This window comes from Branchiostoma belcheri, unplaced genomic scaffold (assembly GCF_001625305.1).
Source record: "Branchiostoma belcheri isolate BF01 breed outbred unplaced genomic scaffold, Haploidv18h27 scaffold25, whole genome shotgun sequence".
Classification (NCBI taxonomy): domain Eukaryota; kingdom Metazoa; phylum Chordata; class Leptocardii; order Amphioxiformes; family Branchiostomatidae; genus Branchiostoma; species Branchiostoma belcheri.
In genome coordinates this window covers 910,745-927,809 of record NW_017803854.1, presented here as the reverse complement: position 1 = coordinate 927,809, position 17,065 = coordinate 910,745, and the positions used below count along the sequence as shown (strand labels likewise).

At 42.4% G+C, this 17,065-nt stretch overlaps 1 protein-coding gene across 2 annotated transcripts in view; it reads right to left on the bottom strand.

The window, feature by feature from the left end:
• Positions 1 to 12,761: 12,761 nt before the first annotated feature.
• Positions 12,762 to 17,065, bottom strand: part of LOC109471527 (phosphatidylethanolamine-binding protein 4-like) — a 5,198-nt gene continuing 894 nt past the window's right edge. The window contains exons 2-4 of one of the 2 annotated variants that reach the window (XM_019770873.1): positions 16,540 to 16,638; positions 15,955 to 16,018; positions 12,762 to 13,317 (exon numbers count right to left, since the gene is read on the bottom strand). In XM_019770873.1, the coding sequence (XP_019626432.1) occupies positions 13,127 to 13,317; positions 15,955 to 16,018; positions 16,540 to 16,638 (354 nt within the window). In that variant the 3' untranslated portion in view covers positions 12,762 to 13,126. Of the gene's footprint in view, positions 13,318 to 14,213; positions 14,772 to 15,954; positions 16,019 to 16,539; positions 16,639 to 17,065 lie in introns of those variants that run through there. The other variant, XM_019770871.1, reaches the window with a different exon arrangement.

Below are 17,065 nucleotides of genomic sequence, written 5' to 3'. Positions count from 1 at the left end.
TTACGAATCACGCAAAATTCTCGCCGCCGATTACGAATTATTACGGCTTTGCGATTTCCGGCTAATGTACATGTACCCATTACGTTGATTTTTTTGGGAGGCTGCCTACGAAGACTAAAAAAGCCTGATTACGCCTTACAAAAATGGGCATGCAGGCCCGTGTTCTAGGCGCGGCACTCTGCAGCCGACCTTTGGACGACTTCTGTCACGGGATCAGTTTGGTCGGAACAAACAAAACACGATCCCGTCTGACTCTGAACTGTGTCAGGAGTCAAGTCGATTTACTATGGCGGGAAACGGGGCCAAACAATCAATTGAAAGCTTTCCTAATCAGTCATATAGGTTTGTTTTAAGTAAAGGTTGCCGCAACAGCACTAAAAATTCGTTTACGACCATCATATACCTTTACGTTGTCATTGGACAATAATGTTGTGTCGTCAAGTTCTTTCTGACTGACCTTGCCTTCGAGAGGGTAACAAAATGGCGGCCATCCCCTAGCGATCAACTTCAAGGACATTGTCACAATATACTTGTGGTATTAAATACACGTGGGCCCTAGCCCCTTTACACTCATGGCAGGGCAACGGGAATTTTCGTTACACAGGCATCACAGTAGCCTCCATATCATGCCAAAAACTGGGGGTTTTGGGGGTCTTCATGGTCTTTGGGAGCTTTTATGTGCTATTTTCTGATTGTATATAACAACATAGCCGGCCTGGTTGAATTACCTGGGCTAATCAGAAAACAGCCGAAGACCACCAAACCCCCAGTTCTATAAGCCTGCTACGCAGGCTACATCACAGATTGTTTGTTTTCATCTGATTACTAGAGTAGAGTAAAGTAGAGTAGACTAGAGTAGAGTAGGGTAGAGAAGACTAGAGTAGAGTTGTTTCGGCCGGGTAGGACTTACTCCAGTTCCAGTTTGGGCCGATCTTCGGTTCAACTCACTGTCGTTCGTCTTGATGTCAGGCTTATGTGAATGTTACTAGCTCAGTCCAGCTAAAACTAAATCCACAGGTTGTACCAAGCAGGCTTTGTCATCCCGCTTTGCTTATACAGACAGGGGCAATAAAATATAACAAGTCCGGGCCAGTTACAGAATAGCGTCTAGGCTATATGATATCACAGTATAAACACTGAACTCATAGAACAAAAGGCAGCGTCATTCGTATAGTATACTAGTAACAAGTACGTTGCCTAAAATCCTGCAAACTAACTAACTAGCTGACAAACGATTAAACCGTGATATGGCTGTTGACTAGATCCTCTCTCCTTGTACTAAACAATCTCATTTCTCACAATGGCACAGTTTATAGTTAATGTTGAAGATGTCTGTATAGTCATAGTGATACAGTGAATCAGCCAATCTTTCCAACCGGTTGATGTATAAAACTCAGTAAACGTCACTTGATATCTTGCATACATCAATCAGTGGTTGTGTCTAGGACATTTCAAACCTTTTATTTGGTCAATCATCACAACATGTTTTGTTTTTTCTCTTCGATCTTTTCTACAAGAAAATCGTTAGGTAAATACAACGTTACGTCACAAGTTTGAGGGGTTGCGCATACCTTAGCTTTAGATAAACAGAAAAATCCATTCTTTTGTAGGTTCAGCAACTCCTAGACAACGTATTATATAATTTCACAACAAATCTGTTTAGGTTTATAAAGTCGTCAAACGGATCTGTCCATATACTTAACGTAAACGTTTGCGTACAGACCTGTCGCTAAGTAGTAGATTACTGAACCAAACGGTTTGTTGTGCACACATAGGTTGTTTGGACTTTTGTAACGAAATGTCTGTCACGCAACTGAGATTGTGCGTCCTAACATCTGCTTGCAGATTTGTTAAATTGTATTTTATTTTGTTTTATTTGCACAACAAGAAAGTAATTAATACAATGAACAATAGATAAGAAAGCAGGTGCAAAAGGAGGGAAAAGTGTGTATATCTTATACTAGGCCCTCCTTAATCCAAAGTAAAGTAAAGTATACATAGAATGTCAATCAAATAACTACATGGAATAAATTGAGATAAGACAAAGATAAAAACTGAGGACAAAGAGTCTATTACATGGGGTTAGGATGGCTTATTATGAGATGGGGTTCAGTGCACTTTTAAACGACAGAAAAGAGGACATAATTGTTTGTATACTTGTCTCAAATCTTACTTACCCCACCCTACTCTCCAATCAGAGGTTGGTGGGGAAGATTCCAATATCCCCCGGTAGTAGTGGGAGTAGCGACAGAAAAAACGGGGCATGATATAGGAAAGGTCAATCTTCACCCACCAACTTCTGCTTGGATAATGCCCCACCCCTAATCTCCAAGCAGATCTTACGGTGGCAAGACAAAGTGGTGTTTATGGCTTTGTACCACGAAGAGTGTACGTATGTCTATTATAGCCTGGTTACCAAACCTACATGTATTATAGCTCATGAGTCCTACATCCTCTCCGCAAATAGGCCATGTCTATTAGTATTAGCCACCAATGCTGTCTTGCCACCGTAGTATCTGCTTGGAGAGTACCCCACCCGATGGGGACACACAGACATGACAGAGAAACGACGTTGTCCATGACGTTAGCAGCTGTTTCCTTTTGACACTGCAGTTCGCCAACAGGACAGAAAATAGCCCGTGATTCAGCGGCGGGGTCGGGGACAGGGCGACAAACTGCGACTTCCTTCCCCGTGTTGTTACGGCGTTGCCATGGTTACTGGCGCGAGATTTGTGGGCTGCCAAGTCGGACGGGGTGGAAGTGAAACATATGTGCTGATAGGCTGGGGGGGGGGGGATTCTTTAAATAGCCACAGCACGTAATACTTTGCGTGGATAGTCGACTTGTAGCCTCTACCAGGCTCCGCGGATCGCTGGAAAAATAGTAGAAATTGGCCGACATAAAGGGATAGTATACCAGAGAAGATCCAGGGCCATAGAAGCTCCAATTTGCGACCCGTGGGTCGCAAATTGGAGCTTCTATGGCCCTGGACTTGTACTCTTCCAGCACAGGTTTAGACTCCGGCGTTTTTTTTTTTATTAATGACATGTAAATTAATGACGGCACACTCAAAGTTTTTTTAACTTATTTCTTATGCCGCCATCAACACAGGGGACAATACAATACTCATTCTCACCTGAGTGAATTGAAGTGAGGAAAGATGTGTTTAAGTGCCTTTCCCAAGGACACATGTACAAGGCCATGGCAATGCTCATTTTCACCTGAGTGAAGTGGGGAAAGTCGTAAACGCGTAAGTGCCTTTCCCAAGGGCACAAGATCGGTGGCATGCCAGGACTTTCTTGCATGCCTTGCCAATTTGATCATGTTCTACAGTCACCAAAAGATCTGCTTGGAGATTAGAGATAGAACTCTTACACAGATACAAGAGTATATACACACGTTATCTCCAAGCAGATCCTACGGTGGCAAAAGACAGTATCAAATTGGCCAGGCAGTATCCATTTGCCATTCAAGGGTGGCGTATGGACCCTTTCTACCTCTGTCGAATGGATACTGCCCGGCCAATTTGATACTGTCATGTGTCACCCTAGGATCTGCTTGGAGATTAGGGGGGTGTACGTGTGTGCAAGAAAAAGCATACAAAAAAAAAAGGCCAGATAAAATGCCTAAAAACACGAACACTGCATTTTGCCACCCTAGGAACTGCTTGAAGATTACACGCCCTATTAAATCTCGAAGCAGATCCCTTTCAGTAGCAAAAAGACAGTATCACATAATGTGATACTGTCTTTTTGTGGCCAATGTCATTGGCCAGGCAGTATCTATGGCATTAGCCAGAGAAGGTCGCTGGTCACCGACGGATGGGATTAGCGACAAAAAAAAACGGCCATATATAAAAAGCTAACGATCATTCCCCCACAACCTCCTTGCCTCCACATGTACGAGCAGCCCAGTCATTGGGAACATTTAGAAATATGATCTTGGACTGATAACGGACTGATGATTTACTATTTATTTTTGTATTATATTTTGATTTGTATTTTGGTTTGATTTCGTATTATATTTTGGTTTGATTTGTAATCCGTGACCCCGCCCTCACCCTCGACCTTGTTGAAAAGCGGTCATATGTATGTACCGAACAAGCTTTCGAGTTTAAATAAAGGCTTACTACTACTACTACTACTACCTCTGCTTGGAGAATACACACACCCACTTTTTCTCAGGACATTATCCTCAGAGAGCCCTGAGGGTCCCGCCCTCCGCTCCCGGCCGTATCGTGACGTATCGGGGTGCGGTGTGTCCTACCCTCTCCGGCCGGACATGCCTGAAAACCACACAATAGAAAACACAAGAGGTGGGACGCCACCTCGGGCGGGCATTAGGTTTATTCAATGTGGTCGATTGTTTAACTACTCGTACTAGTACTACTACTACTACCAAAGATAGAGTCTAGCCTAAGGGGAAACAGGGAGAGGCCAAAAGGTAAGCACTACCATATTTGGTATGTTCAACATGTTATATAGAAGTGGAAAAAAAGAGGAACAGTAGTGTTGTGCAGTATGAGTAGTTGCAATTGATCCATTTACGTCTTTTTACATAATCTGTAACACTGATATAACACTGTAACACTGATGCTTAACAATGACATAATGAAATGCCTTTATTGTACATTCATGCCACGACGGGCTAGGTACAGGTCAAGATATAACAGACACATAACAGCCTTATGTAGAATAGTGGAGACAAAAGATATACTACTTGACTTAGACATACATACATACATAAGGAACATACAAGGGTACTATACTATACTAGGCTAACAATACCCCGTACGACTTATATGTTTCGTTGTTGAGCAGTTCCGTACATTCGGTAGCTGAGGTCCTCCCCCCCCCCACATATTCCGACATACGCATTTCTGTTTGAATATTCTTACAATACTTTCATGATTATGAACAATATAAATCTCAGAAGACAAGACAATATAAATCACTACCAGACGCCATCTTGCCACTTGCCAAGGTCATCGTTAAACTTACTCTCCAAGCAGAGGTTTGGGTTTTGGCGAATTTTTGGCGTGTTTTTTTGGCCTTTTTATCGGTGCAAAAAAGAAAGCCCGTCAAAAAAGCCTAAAAACAACCCAAACCTCTACTTCCAACAGAGAATAGCCATGGCTTCGTTTGGAAACGACGTGCAGATTTGCGTGTGTGCTCACTGAGAATTAAATTCGACGTGAGAGCGATCTGATCAAAATGTAGAGCTGTAAATACTCTGTGATAATCTCTCGGGGTTGACTAAATAGCACAGATTTGCCAGAGAAGGGTGAATAATTTGCCAGGGGAGCAGATCAGTCAAACTATCCTCCTTTTGTTTGCCGATTTCTGTCGTTTATTTCAGTCCTGGCTTAAGCTTATACACCCACGTGAAGCCAGTTGTGCATGCACTGACAACTTTAATAGCGCTTCTAGGGAGTATGCATGGAGGGGACAAACCAATAATAGTTTTGGACATAGCTATAGTTTTAGACAATCACCTTTTGTTATGTGGATTTTGAAGTTATTTTATACTCTGTTTCTATGTTCTTTTATCCTTGTTATTTGCAATTAGCCTTCGGGCAGGAATTTGCAATAAATAGGAAGACCTGGCTACACTTCTGCTGCAAAGTCTGCCTTGTCCCCCCGACGACCAGTGTCGGTCATGGGACTAGGTAGGTAGGAATATTATTTAAGATATTGTGTGAGAGAACTACGTACTGTGTATACATAACTTTATGTCGTTCTTGATGGCATCGATATCGCATGTTACATTTGTTAATCTGAAACTGATCAATCAATCTAATAATAATGCAGGAAAACATAGCAATAATAAGAAACATATTAGTGGGATGCCAACAACAAACATTAGTGGGGTGACAAAAATAAAAGTTAACAAAAAAAAATCGAAATGTGTTTGTGTTTTATGAGTGGCAACAAACACCTCGTCACTTTTAGTATATCCTTAAAATTCAACAGTTTGTTTTTAAATCCGCAACATAGGGTCCGGTCATCTCAGGTCACAAAGAAAATAAGCAAAGGTTATGTAAGGTATGATCCTTGGAGAGCTGTTTTGAAATAGGACATACATGTACTATGTAGGACAAATATAATACGGAAATCACCATAAAGTCAAAATATTTGCTCCCTGGGTGCATCATCAACTTGTTTTTGTACCTTGACATTTCATTTACTAGTATGCCGCAATTTTCCCCGTCGTTTTACCATTAATGCGTACTCTAAAGCAGTCATCTAAAACTGACGTGACGCGTGACTATACATCAGGCTAGGTGTAGCCTCTACCAGGCTTCGCGAGGCGGCTGGAAAGAGTAGAAAGAGTAGAAATCGGCCAAATAGAGAGATAGCATGCCGGGGGAATTGGTCTGCTGAGAGAGAACGTTCTCTCCCAGCCGACCAACTCCCCTGGCATGCTATCTCTCTATTTGGCCGATTTCTACTCTTTCCATCCTCCTCCCGAAGTCTGGTAGACGCTAGGCTAGGCTAGGTGCAGAAGTATCGGTTTACAGACGCAAACATGGTACTGTTTAGGGGATGTTTCAGGTCTTCGATGTTGTGACAGTACCTATTAGGTAACCTAAACAACTTACGGATACTCAATTACCCAATGTAAGCCCGGTAAAACAAGCCTGGCTGTCGTTATAAAATGTTTAAGCCAATTCTACAAGACTCAACTCCGAGAGAGACGATCGGCAGTATACAACTCGAACAATCAGCTGGGATCGACCGGCTAGCCTAATCTCCAAGCAGATCCTAGGGTGGGAAAAGACAGTATCAAATTGGCCAGGCAGTATCCAGTCGCCCTATAGGGCCCTATACGCCACCCAAGGTTTGGACCCTCTCTGGCGACTAGATACTGCCTGACCAATTTGATACTGGTTTTTGCCACACTAGGATCTGCTTGGAGATTAGGCTAGCCGCGGGTCTATCCCAGTATCCGGCAGACACATAAGGCTTCGTGGAAAATGTTTCTCCTCCTGATTACACATGTCCGTGTGTCGCCTTAATTATCAGTGTCACTTTTATATGTTCGTAATGTGTAATTTTTCCCTTGTACCCATTTCTTAACCGTGATGAGGCTACATAGCAACATGTTTGTTGCCAAATATCTTGGAAGCGACTTCGCGGTTCCGATTGTTACTCATGCAAGGAAAAAGTCACGTACGGTCGCTCTAAACTAGATTATCGTCGCCGAGAGGAGGGATCCATCTTAAAATAAATGTGTATCGTTTGATAAAATCAAACTTCTCGTATTAGGAACGGGACGTTTATGCTAATTTGTGTCCACTTAGCTGTTACGTACTGTCTTGTGAAAAACCACTTGTAAGCACTCATTCACTCACTCACTCACTCACTCACTCACTCATTCACACACTCACTTGCTCACTCACTCACTCACTCACTCACTCAAACGCTCACTCACTCAAACACTCACTCACTCACTCACTCACTCACTCACTCACTCACTCACTCACTCACTCACTCACTTACTCACTCACTCACTCACTCACTCACTCAGGTCCGCTTTCTCCGGGGAGCTTGGCCCGCAAATGTAAAAAAAAAACACAAATGTAAAAACATGTGGTGAAAAAATACTACAGTTTCAATAATTGCTGCGCTATGACGACATAAGGAAGTGTCCTACATTTAGAAATTTGATGCCGCCCATGGCCATATATTTTTGGCTGCGGAAGCCTTAGAGGCAATTATATCGGGTTTTCATCTTTCATGGAACTGGGACGCGAAAATAGAATTCTCCGTGAAGTCTATTGTGACTGCACGGATGTCCCTGAGGGTATATGACGTAGATTTCAATGATAACAAGGCCTTGGTGTCATGTCTTTCTTGTGGTTCGTGATCTGTCCTCTCACGGTAGCTTGGGTCTCAGGCATTCTGCTGGTTCAACACATTTCCGCTGAAGTACCATAACAAGCTAGTCTAAGCTTCTATGGCCGGCAAACTCCTCCGGCCAATTATATCCCCTTTTAGTTCGATTTCTACTACATGTATTTATTCAGTCTCCAACGGAGTCTGGTGGAGATAATAACAAGCCGCCAAAGGGAGCCAAGAATCGTATCATTTTGAGGTCTCGTCGAGACCTACCCACGTATCGAACATCATTAGGATACATCCATAATATATTTCTTTGAAGCATCGTGCTAAACAAGAAACAAACACAAGTATACGTACGCACATACATACACGCAAATGCTACCAAAAACACAAACTTCTTGGAGAAAGTACTAATCCTTGGTGTGATTTCTTTCTTCCGGTCCTTGACTTCTCCTCAAAGAGTTTGGGTCTCCTTCTAATCCAGCACTAGTTTCGTCTTTCGTGTGAAACCGCCGCATTTTCCAAATCTCCCGACTCGCTGACGAAAACGGGAAAGCACGACAGGACCTCGCGTCGCCATGGTAACCGGCTAAACAAACAAGGCTAATGACCTGCGCCTTGGGCCGACCGTGGGAGGGGGAATGTCAAGTTCACTAGACTTAAGTCTGGACACAGGTGGGACCGCAGATCGAACTTCTCAAGTTCAAGGGAAAACGTCGTAAATCCGCACACACGTGGTTTGTCTCCAGACGTTCGGAAGCGAAGTTTCCTGACATTTCACCTAGTTTTGAGCATTAGGACGTTTTGAGTCAAAGCTTTGAGGGGCAGTTTCTGACAGAAACCAAGGCGTTATTTCAAACCTCCTTGAAGAAATCGAAACGGACAGCTGGGAAAATGTAACAGGCGATTATGTGTGGCAAAGACGGTCAGACAAAACTCTAATATCTATTAAAGCAGATCTTTTGTGATTTTTGTGGCTGCAAAGACAGTATCAAATTGGCCAGGCAGTATCCATTTGCCAGAGAGTTCGCCACCCAAGGCGACTGAGGACTCTCTCTAGATGGCCAGTTTTAACCTTAAAGCTTTTGCCGCCAGACGTCTGCCTCTTTCGTCCTCTCCGCAAATCTCCAAGCAGATGTTGGGGGAGATCGTGATCGTTTTTGTTTTTTAAATTTCTGTATCGGTATAGCCGGTATAACCGCCCTTCTGCGTAACACACCAGCTTTCGGCAGGCACGCGGCGCGGCGGCAGCTGGCTACATTACACCGAACGACTTGCTACACCTAACCCTTGGACATCTTGAATTTCTACATACTAGTCGGTTCTCCCATTTTTCTATCACACAACCCTGCCAACGCGTTAGAAAATAATCGGGCAGCCGAAAATCCGTGGGATCGTCCTTCCCAACACCTGCTTGGAGATTTCCCGACCCGACCTTGACCCTGACATACCTGCACACCTGACGGTCTGGAGCGTGACCTCTGACATTTGTTCTGTGACCACCGTGACCTCACACGCCCTGACATTTCCAGTTGGCCCACTGCGTGACCTCTGACATTTAAAGTTGGCCCACACGTGCCCCCCTTACACCCGTGTTTGTCTGGTCAACCCACGTTCCATGAGTCACCAACAAGATAGGAGGTTAACAACCTAACGTAAAACTATCGACTGTTTTAATAGGGACTGTACGATATTCACTTAAGGGGAGGGCTCGTCTTTGGAGTCAGGCTATTTACATGCATGTTTCCTCCCCCCCCCCGAAAATATCCCCTACCCCGTCAAAAACATTTTCATGCCCCTTGCTCCCCCCTTAAATTAATTGCCACTTTAAATATCGTACAACCTCAGTCATAGCCTACAACGTCTTTTGACTATACCTTATGCTACACCTGAACATAAAAGTCTGGAAGCTCCTTGAAAAGTAAAGTCCTCCAAATAACTTCAGGTGTTTTTGTTTGTTTGTAGACCGAAGGTTTAATAGCAAAAGTCAATCCAAAGAAGATCATCCACTTGGGCTGTTACTTTTGTAGTAGTAAGACTTGTCACAAGTGTCGACAATCGAAAAATCGCTTTCGTTATATTTTTGTGCAAACATATTCTCACCCCCACCACCCACTAGTAATCTTTACGTTTTTGTCTCAACACCCACTGAATATTGTCACAGGCGACCACAGTCACTTCCTCGAGAGGCTGTCTCAACTTTTCCAGACTAAAATAAAGTCTGGCTTCGCGATATATTCTCTTGTTATGTCCTTGGTATGTGATCATGACCTTCAAGGTTTGAGTGTTCTTACTCATATGTCATGACATTTGTCTTGCAATGCGACAGACCTGTCAAAAATTCTTCAGTCAAGTACGACCACAGCCTCCTATCTGGGCTCGAAATTAAAGGTGGTGCAATGGCCACTCTAACCACTAAAATTTAGGCTGGGACAACTAAAAAGATACTTTAGGACATTTTTTGGGGCAATAGAAAAATAATCAACACCAGAATGTCAGCCCTTCTTTTCTTTATCAGGTACACGTCCCAGCTTTTGGATCCAGAAAAATCCCCCTGAATTTCCTGTCTACTCTGCAATTTAAGTGCGCCTGGGAGTGAACATGAGCAAAATAAAGTTGACTTCATGTTGAAGTCATACACTACTTCCAAAAAAAAAACTGGGTTGGGACAGTTTATCCTCACTTCGGGACAATTGAAATTTATTTTTGGGACAGTGCTGGGACAATGGTAGTCTCTACCAGACTAACTACGCTGGCTATATAGGAGAATATTTGCCAGGGGAGTTTGGCTGCCTTGGGGTTTGACTATGCCAGGAACGAAACTACCTCCCCGCGGCCGGACTCCCTTGGCCAATTTGATTCTCTTTTTTGCCGAATTCTACGATCCGTATACCCGTAGAAAGGCCTGATGGAGGCTAGGACAATGGGAAGAACAGTAAATTTCGAGGCCTGCCTATGTCTGTGTTGTTGTGACTCATCAGCATGGCTGTTGTAGGTCAAGTGTAACGTTACTGTGTTCTGTCACTCATTGTCAACAGATGTGCCAATTATGAGTCATCCTGGGATCTGTGTTGAACACTTAAGTCATAGCTGCAGGGAGTAGCTGCGACAATACTACTCCACCCACTTCAAGGACCTAAGGCTTTCTTACAGCAACAAAGACTCCTACCTACCTACCTACCTTGTCCCTTGACCCCCTGGTCGTTGGGGGGACAAGGTGGAAGTGCGGATGGACAGCTGAGACAAAGACTGACAGAGACCCCACACATCCGTAAAACTTTCCACTGCTGTTTGTAGAATCACCAAACAGATCCTACGGTCACTCAAGACAGTAACCCATTGGCCAGAGGAGTGACCATTTATCCATCAGGGTGCTAATGGTCACTCCTCTGGCCAGTGCATACGGTCTTGACACTGTTGGATCTGCTTGGAGATTTTACGAACAGCGGTGAAAAGTTTTACAGATCTACAGGTACAATGTACATGCCAGCAACCTTTGCCATCACACGTTATCAAACTTTAGAAAAACACACATTCAAAATCATGGTTGCAAGATGGTCTAGTGATTATGGTCTCTGACTCATTAGAATCTGAGGGTTCTAGGTTCGAATCTCTTATGCCCCTGGCAAGCCCAAGTGTTAAGTCTTTGAGAAAGACACTTGACTCCTTATGTTTCACCTGGATCTGTTAATGGAGGGCCACACAAAAAAACAGAACATGGCATGTCTGTGGTATTGCCTTCCTTTTATTGCACAAAAAAATTATTCACCAGTTTAACTGGACAATCTCATAGCAGCAGTACATGTACAGAGCATCAAATCATCTTACATTTGAATACATGTAGGTGGGTGGGTGAAATGTAGACTCCTCTGTAGGCCTTTTCTAGTCAGTCTGGTGGCCAATACCGTACAACAATCCCCCTTTGGTTTTGTGCTGATGGACACAAATGCCGCCCACCAGAAAGGATCTGCACAGGAGGCTAGATAAAATTCAGGAGGAAACTATAGCCCAAGAGGCAAATTTCTGTCTTCACACAAAAACAGGTGGGTGTCGGACTTCAACTAAGCTCCTTTGTTAGTCTGTATATTATGTATATTCCATTGCACAAAGGTCGAGCTAGACACATATAGGCACATGTTACAAGAGTTCTGAAATATAATAGAAGTACAGTGTATATATTATAACAATTTCTTAATCTTTCCATTAAAATATATACACAACTTCTTCATCAAAGTCCGGCAAATGCACTGAAAAGCAACACTGCCATGTCACATTTCTAAAAAGTTTCAAAGTTTGGATTTCCATTTTTTTCTTCAGGCAGTAAGATTTAATAAAAGGCCCAGCCCAAATAACAACTAAACATACCGGTTACTGATCAATGCTATGTTTCAAACCATATTTGGCCAAAATTCTGTCCATTCCTTAATAATCTTTTCAAGGACAAAAATCTATACATCCAGACATGAACGTAATGAAACCTGCCAGGAAAAACATTCCCAGTAGAATTTTCCTGAAATTTGCGACGTCAGAAAAACACAAAAATTGGCCCAAAGTCCTGATTAGTAGCGGCATTAGTGCTACTATTTTAGGCAGAAGGGCCCAGCAAAATACATTAGAGATGTGGATAATGAAATCACGGGCAGAGCTGACGTCATCCAGGCCAGGTTCACCGTCTAATAATGTCCGCTGGGCCCCAAACTAATGACGCAGAAAACAAGACCGACGGGCTAACGATTTTCCAGTCATTTTCGCTGCACATCAAAGAGGTAATTAGATTGGCCTGCCTTACTGAGCTGGCCTTTGGGAATGGGAGGGAGAAAAAAATAGGAGACTTATGTGACTTTGTTTTGTACCCATATCTAAACTGTCTGGAATTCGGAAAAAACAAAAACCAGATTTGCTAAAATCACCTAAAAAGTTTTTGATATGTCAACACTATAGGCAGGATCCTGTCTCTCAAATAAGAGGAAGAAAAGATAGGAGAATACGACTTTGTTTTGTACCCATATCTAGACTGTCTGGAATTCAGAAAAACAATATTAATGACCGGATTTGCTAAAATCACCTAAAAAGTTTTCAATGTTTCAACACTTTGAGCAGGAATCTGTTTCTTAAATGGATAAATATCATAAGTTAACTTTAAAAGTAACTATTAGTTCTAATGCTTTGTGTCAACAGTTTTTGGACTTTTCAATGTGTTCTTTTTCGTCTACATGTATTTCCACGGATAACTATTTTCCATGGCTTTTTAATCAGCCAGATCCATGCAAATCAGACACACTTTACTCCGGCTTTTCGGCTTTAAATTGAGTAGAAGCCACCGGGCCTTTGAGATTGGCAGTGAATCCCTGAAGGTCAAACTTCCCACGATCATCGTTCTTCAAGGTCACGTCCTGGCCTGGTTGCAGCTGGAAGAGGAAGAACTGGTAGCGATGTGGCCCGGAGCCTTTGGGTGGCGTTGGGGGGTTGTAACCTAGCAACAAAGAGTAGGAAGACCATCAGGGTGGACTACAAACCTGATAAGTGTATCTCTGTCATCCCAGTGATTCTATGATCTGTTGACAACAGTACCTTGTTACCCTGTTGCATCTCCTTTTCCAACTTGAAGATCATTGTTTTTTTTTAATGGAGATGTTGAGGTTTGTGTTGTTTGTGTGAAAGTCATTGTATCTTACCGGTAGTTCCTTGTTTTGTTAGTGAATGTACAGTAATAAGTAATGACTACATGTATGATACAATCATTTGTTCAATATTCACAAACTATGATTGAGTCCAAACGAGAAAAAAAATCAAAAGGAATTGTAAAAGAACTAAGTTGTTCAGGGCTTCATGTGAGGCATTTATTCATTCAAGTTTGTCAAAGCATAGAAATATACACCATACAATAGCTTCTAACCATAGCAAGTTTATTTATGAAACTAGTACATGTACATAATAAATCCATAACGCCTATATTTTCAAAAGATACTAGTACTGAAAGGTTTACAGTATGCATATCTTTTGAATACAGTGTGTTCAATTTCTGCTCTTCCAGGTCACCTGATGCTGGCTGAATATCAAATCAAAAGGCACCATCAGTACTTGACCTTGCAACCATCACCTTTGCACCATGACCCTAGCTGCATCATGACCTTTGCACCATGACCTTGCCCCTGAACCTGCTTACTGAAAAGAGCGGGAAAGAAAAAAAACACTCTAAATAAATCAGTTTCAGCTCACTAAACACCTTTGAAGACATCTATGGAAGGAGAAAGATTGTGATCAGCAGAAGGACCATACTGGTATTTTACCCCACCACCAGTGGGAGAACCCAGACAGACCCTGTAGCAGGTGTATAAACTTTTGACCATCCAAACTAAAAAGCACAATGTGGAATGGCAGATATGTAACACATAAAGACAGGATGAAATGCCACACAAGTCAATATCTAGCAGTAGCTCCTTGTTTCCTAGGCTGGAAAAAGAAGAATGCACTTTACAAGAAAGATATAAACCAGTTACATGGGATTTGTAATTTCTTAACCGGTGGATGTTTTAACATATAACAAGACATTTTCATTCCATTATAGCTAAAAGTTTTCCCGAGCTCTGAAAATAGTATTTCAGCAAGCCTATTGTTGGCTTAACACACCATGGTACACATTTATTTTGTTACTACATGTAGTAAAAATTGTTGTTATACATGTACATCTTGCTAAAATCTAACATTAGAGTTCATCTCGATCTCCAGCGTTCTCTGTCACAAAGTACGTTGCCGCCTCGGGGTCCCCGAATTTCATGTCCTTCAGGAAGGCCTTAAGGTCAAACTTGCCACGGTGTTTCTGCTGCTCCGGGGTGAGTATTATGGGATGTGTGGGCGGCTCCTCAAAGAGGAAAAACTGGTAGCGACGGCTGCCTGATCCCGGGGGTGGGGTGGGGGGCGCGTAGGCTGTAAGGTTTTGACCCAGGTGGGGAGAAAACATCAGGAATCACAGGCATTCTTCCGTCAACAGTTTCATCAGGTTGGTAAGTCACTGAGAAAAGAAGCTCTTTTTTTCACAACCAAGTGTTTTATTAACAGCTGACCTCTTGTCACCTTCCTCAGGGCAATTCTGACTGGTTCACGTTGCACTGCAGCACAGGTGTCGCTGCTATAAATGCATTCCCAAATGTTCACTCTGTAACATCTATAACAGCGACACCTGTGCTGCAGTGCAATGAGAACCAGTAAGCCTTGCTCTGATGAGGAAGGTGACAGTCAGGTAAATGTTGGCTGTGAATAAAACACTTGGTTGTGGACAAAAAATAGCTTCTTTACTCATATGCATTCTGCCTCAGAGTGACAATAATGTGTGACTCGACATTATATAAAGTAGAAGGTAAAAAAAAACATATGTAAAGCTGAATCATGGTAAAGTTAGGCACTTCACACTAGCAATACACATGTATATGAAAGGAGTACTTTAGTATATGATGAGGCTTGATGTATTGACAAGCACTGAAAAGGAAAAATGAGTGGTTACCACCTACACAGAAAAAGGACTGAAACTGCACCCTATGACATGCCATACTCAATTACAGTGGCCATCCTCCACCTACACAACTGCCTACACACAAAAGTTTGAGACAGAAAAGATCACCACCTTGACCCCCCATGTTGTTAAATGTTCACATTGTCCCCATTCAAATCTGAATAAGGCACCTGGGGAGCACGTCGTCAGAACATACTGTTAAGATCACAACCTTGACCCCCAGGTTGTTAAATGTTCACATTGTCTCCATTCAAGTCTGAATAAGGCACCAGAGAGCATGTGGGCAGAACATTGTACCAGCATGAAATCCATTAGGTAATGTGCACTAAAGATGTTTTTGGTAGCATTTGTGTTTATGTATGTATGTATGTATGTATGTATGAATGTGGTTAGCACAATTAACTCAAGAAGCTTTACATTAATTACAAATGGATTGTCATGGAACTTGGTAGGAGGGTAGGTCTTGTAGAGACCTCAAAATGATTTGATTTTGGGCCCCTGGCATCTTGTTAATGGTACTGCACTGGTGTAAGTATGCAGAAAAACTACTTAAAGACCTGTTCAATTAATGCTACCACAAGTACACATATATATACATACTCATCAAGGTCCTTCCAATGGAACCCCAGTCTTGACTCTCTATACCTCGCTTCAAATCTTCACCCTGTAGAAAAGACAACAGTGTTGGTTTAAAAAAGGTGGTTCAACCACCTAATGGTTTCAACTCTTCATATGAGAACAAAAAGAAAAAAAATAACCTCCAGCAAGTACTTCTGAAGCCTCATTCTCAACATTTTAGGGATGTCCTTGCTATTGGTGTCACTCACAAATCTTCAAGACTTAATTAGTAAAGGTCCTTCCCACACCAGGTGGGTGAATAGGGCTACCCATCTCTGGCTCAATAGCCTTAGGACACAGTCATCACTACAGCAGGGGGCTAGTGGTAGTGGTGTGTGTTTAACTCCCATACTCTTTTCCCAATGCTGATGCCAAGCAGAGAAAGCAGTATGTACAATTTTTAAAGTCTTTGGTCTGACTCGGGATCGAACTCACAACCCATGGAATGCAAGGTGGACACTCTACTCACTTGGCATTTGCACCGGTTCAAGACTTCATTGCAAACAGACTGCAGATAAGTGAGTTACTCTATCATATACAAGTTAATACAACAGTTTTCAGCTTTACCTGGATCTGAGTGACCACCCAGTGCAGCCAGTATCTCATGACAGGGTTTTTAGCTGACGGAGCGTCTGGATCAACCATCAGTAGCAGGTAACGGGTACCCTAGGATAAACAGATAATATGAAAAACAAATAAATACACATCAGACACCACCATCTGTGAATAGTTCCGTAAGGTTGATAAGTCAGAGACATTTTTTCCACAACCAAGAGTTTTATTCTGCTGACATTTTGGTGACCCCTCTCACCCTCCTCGGGGCAATTCTGACTGGTTGTGCAGGTATTTCTGATGTCTACCTGCAGCTGCATGCCGTATTTTAAATCCACATCCATCTACATTTGTATATGAACCCCGTTACGGGGTTCATATACAAATGTAGATGGATGTGGATTTTCAATTAAAAAAATTAATATTGCTGTAAAAATTGAAAGTAACCATATATGATTCCTATGACAAGGTTTTTGTATGCTCCATATTGCCTATATCTGGTTCAATGTAACCTGCAAAAAGTGCAAAAAATATATCTTGA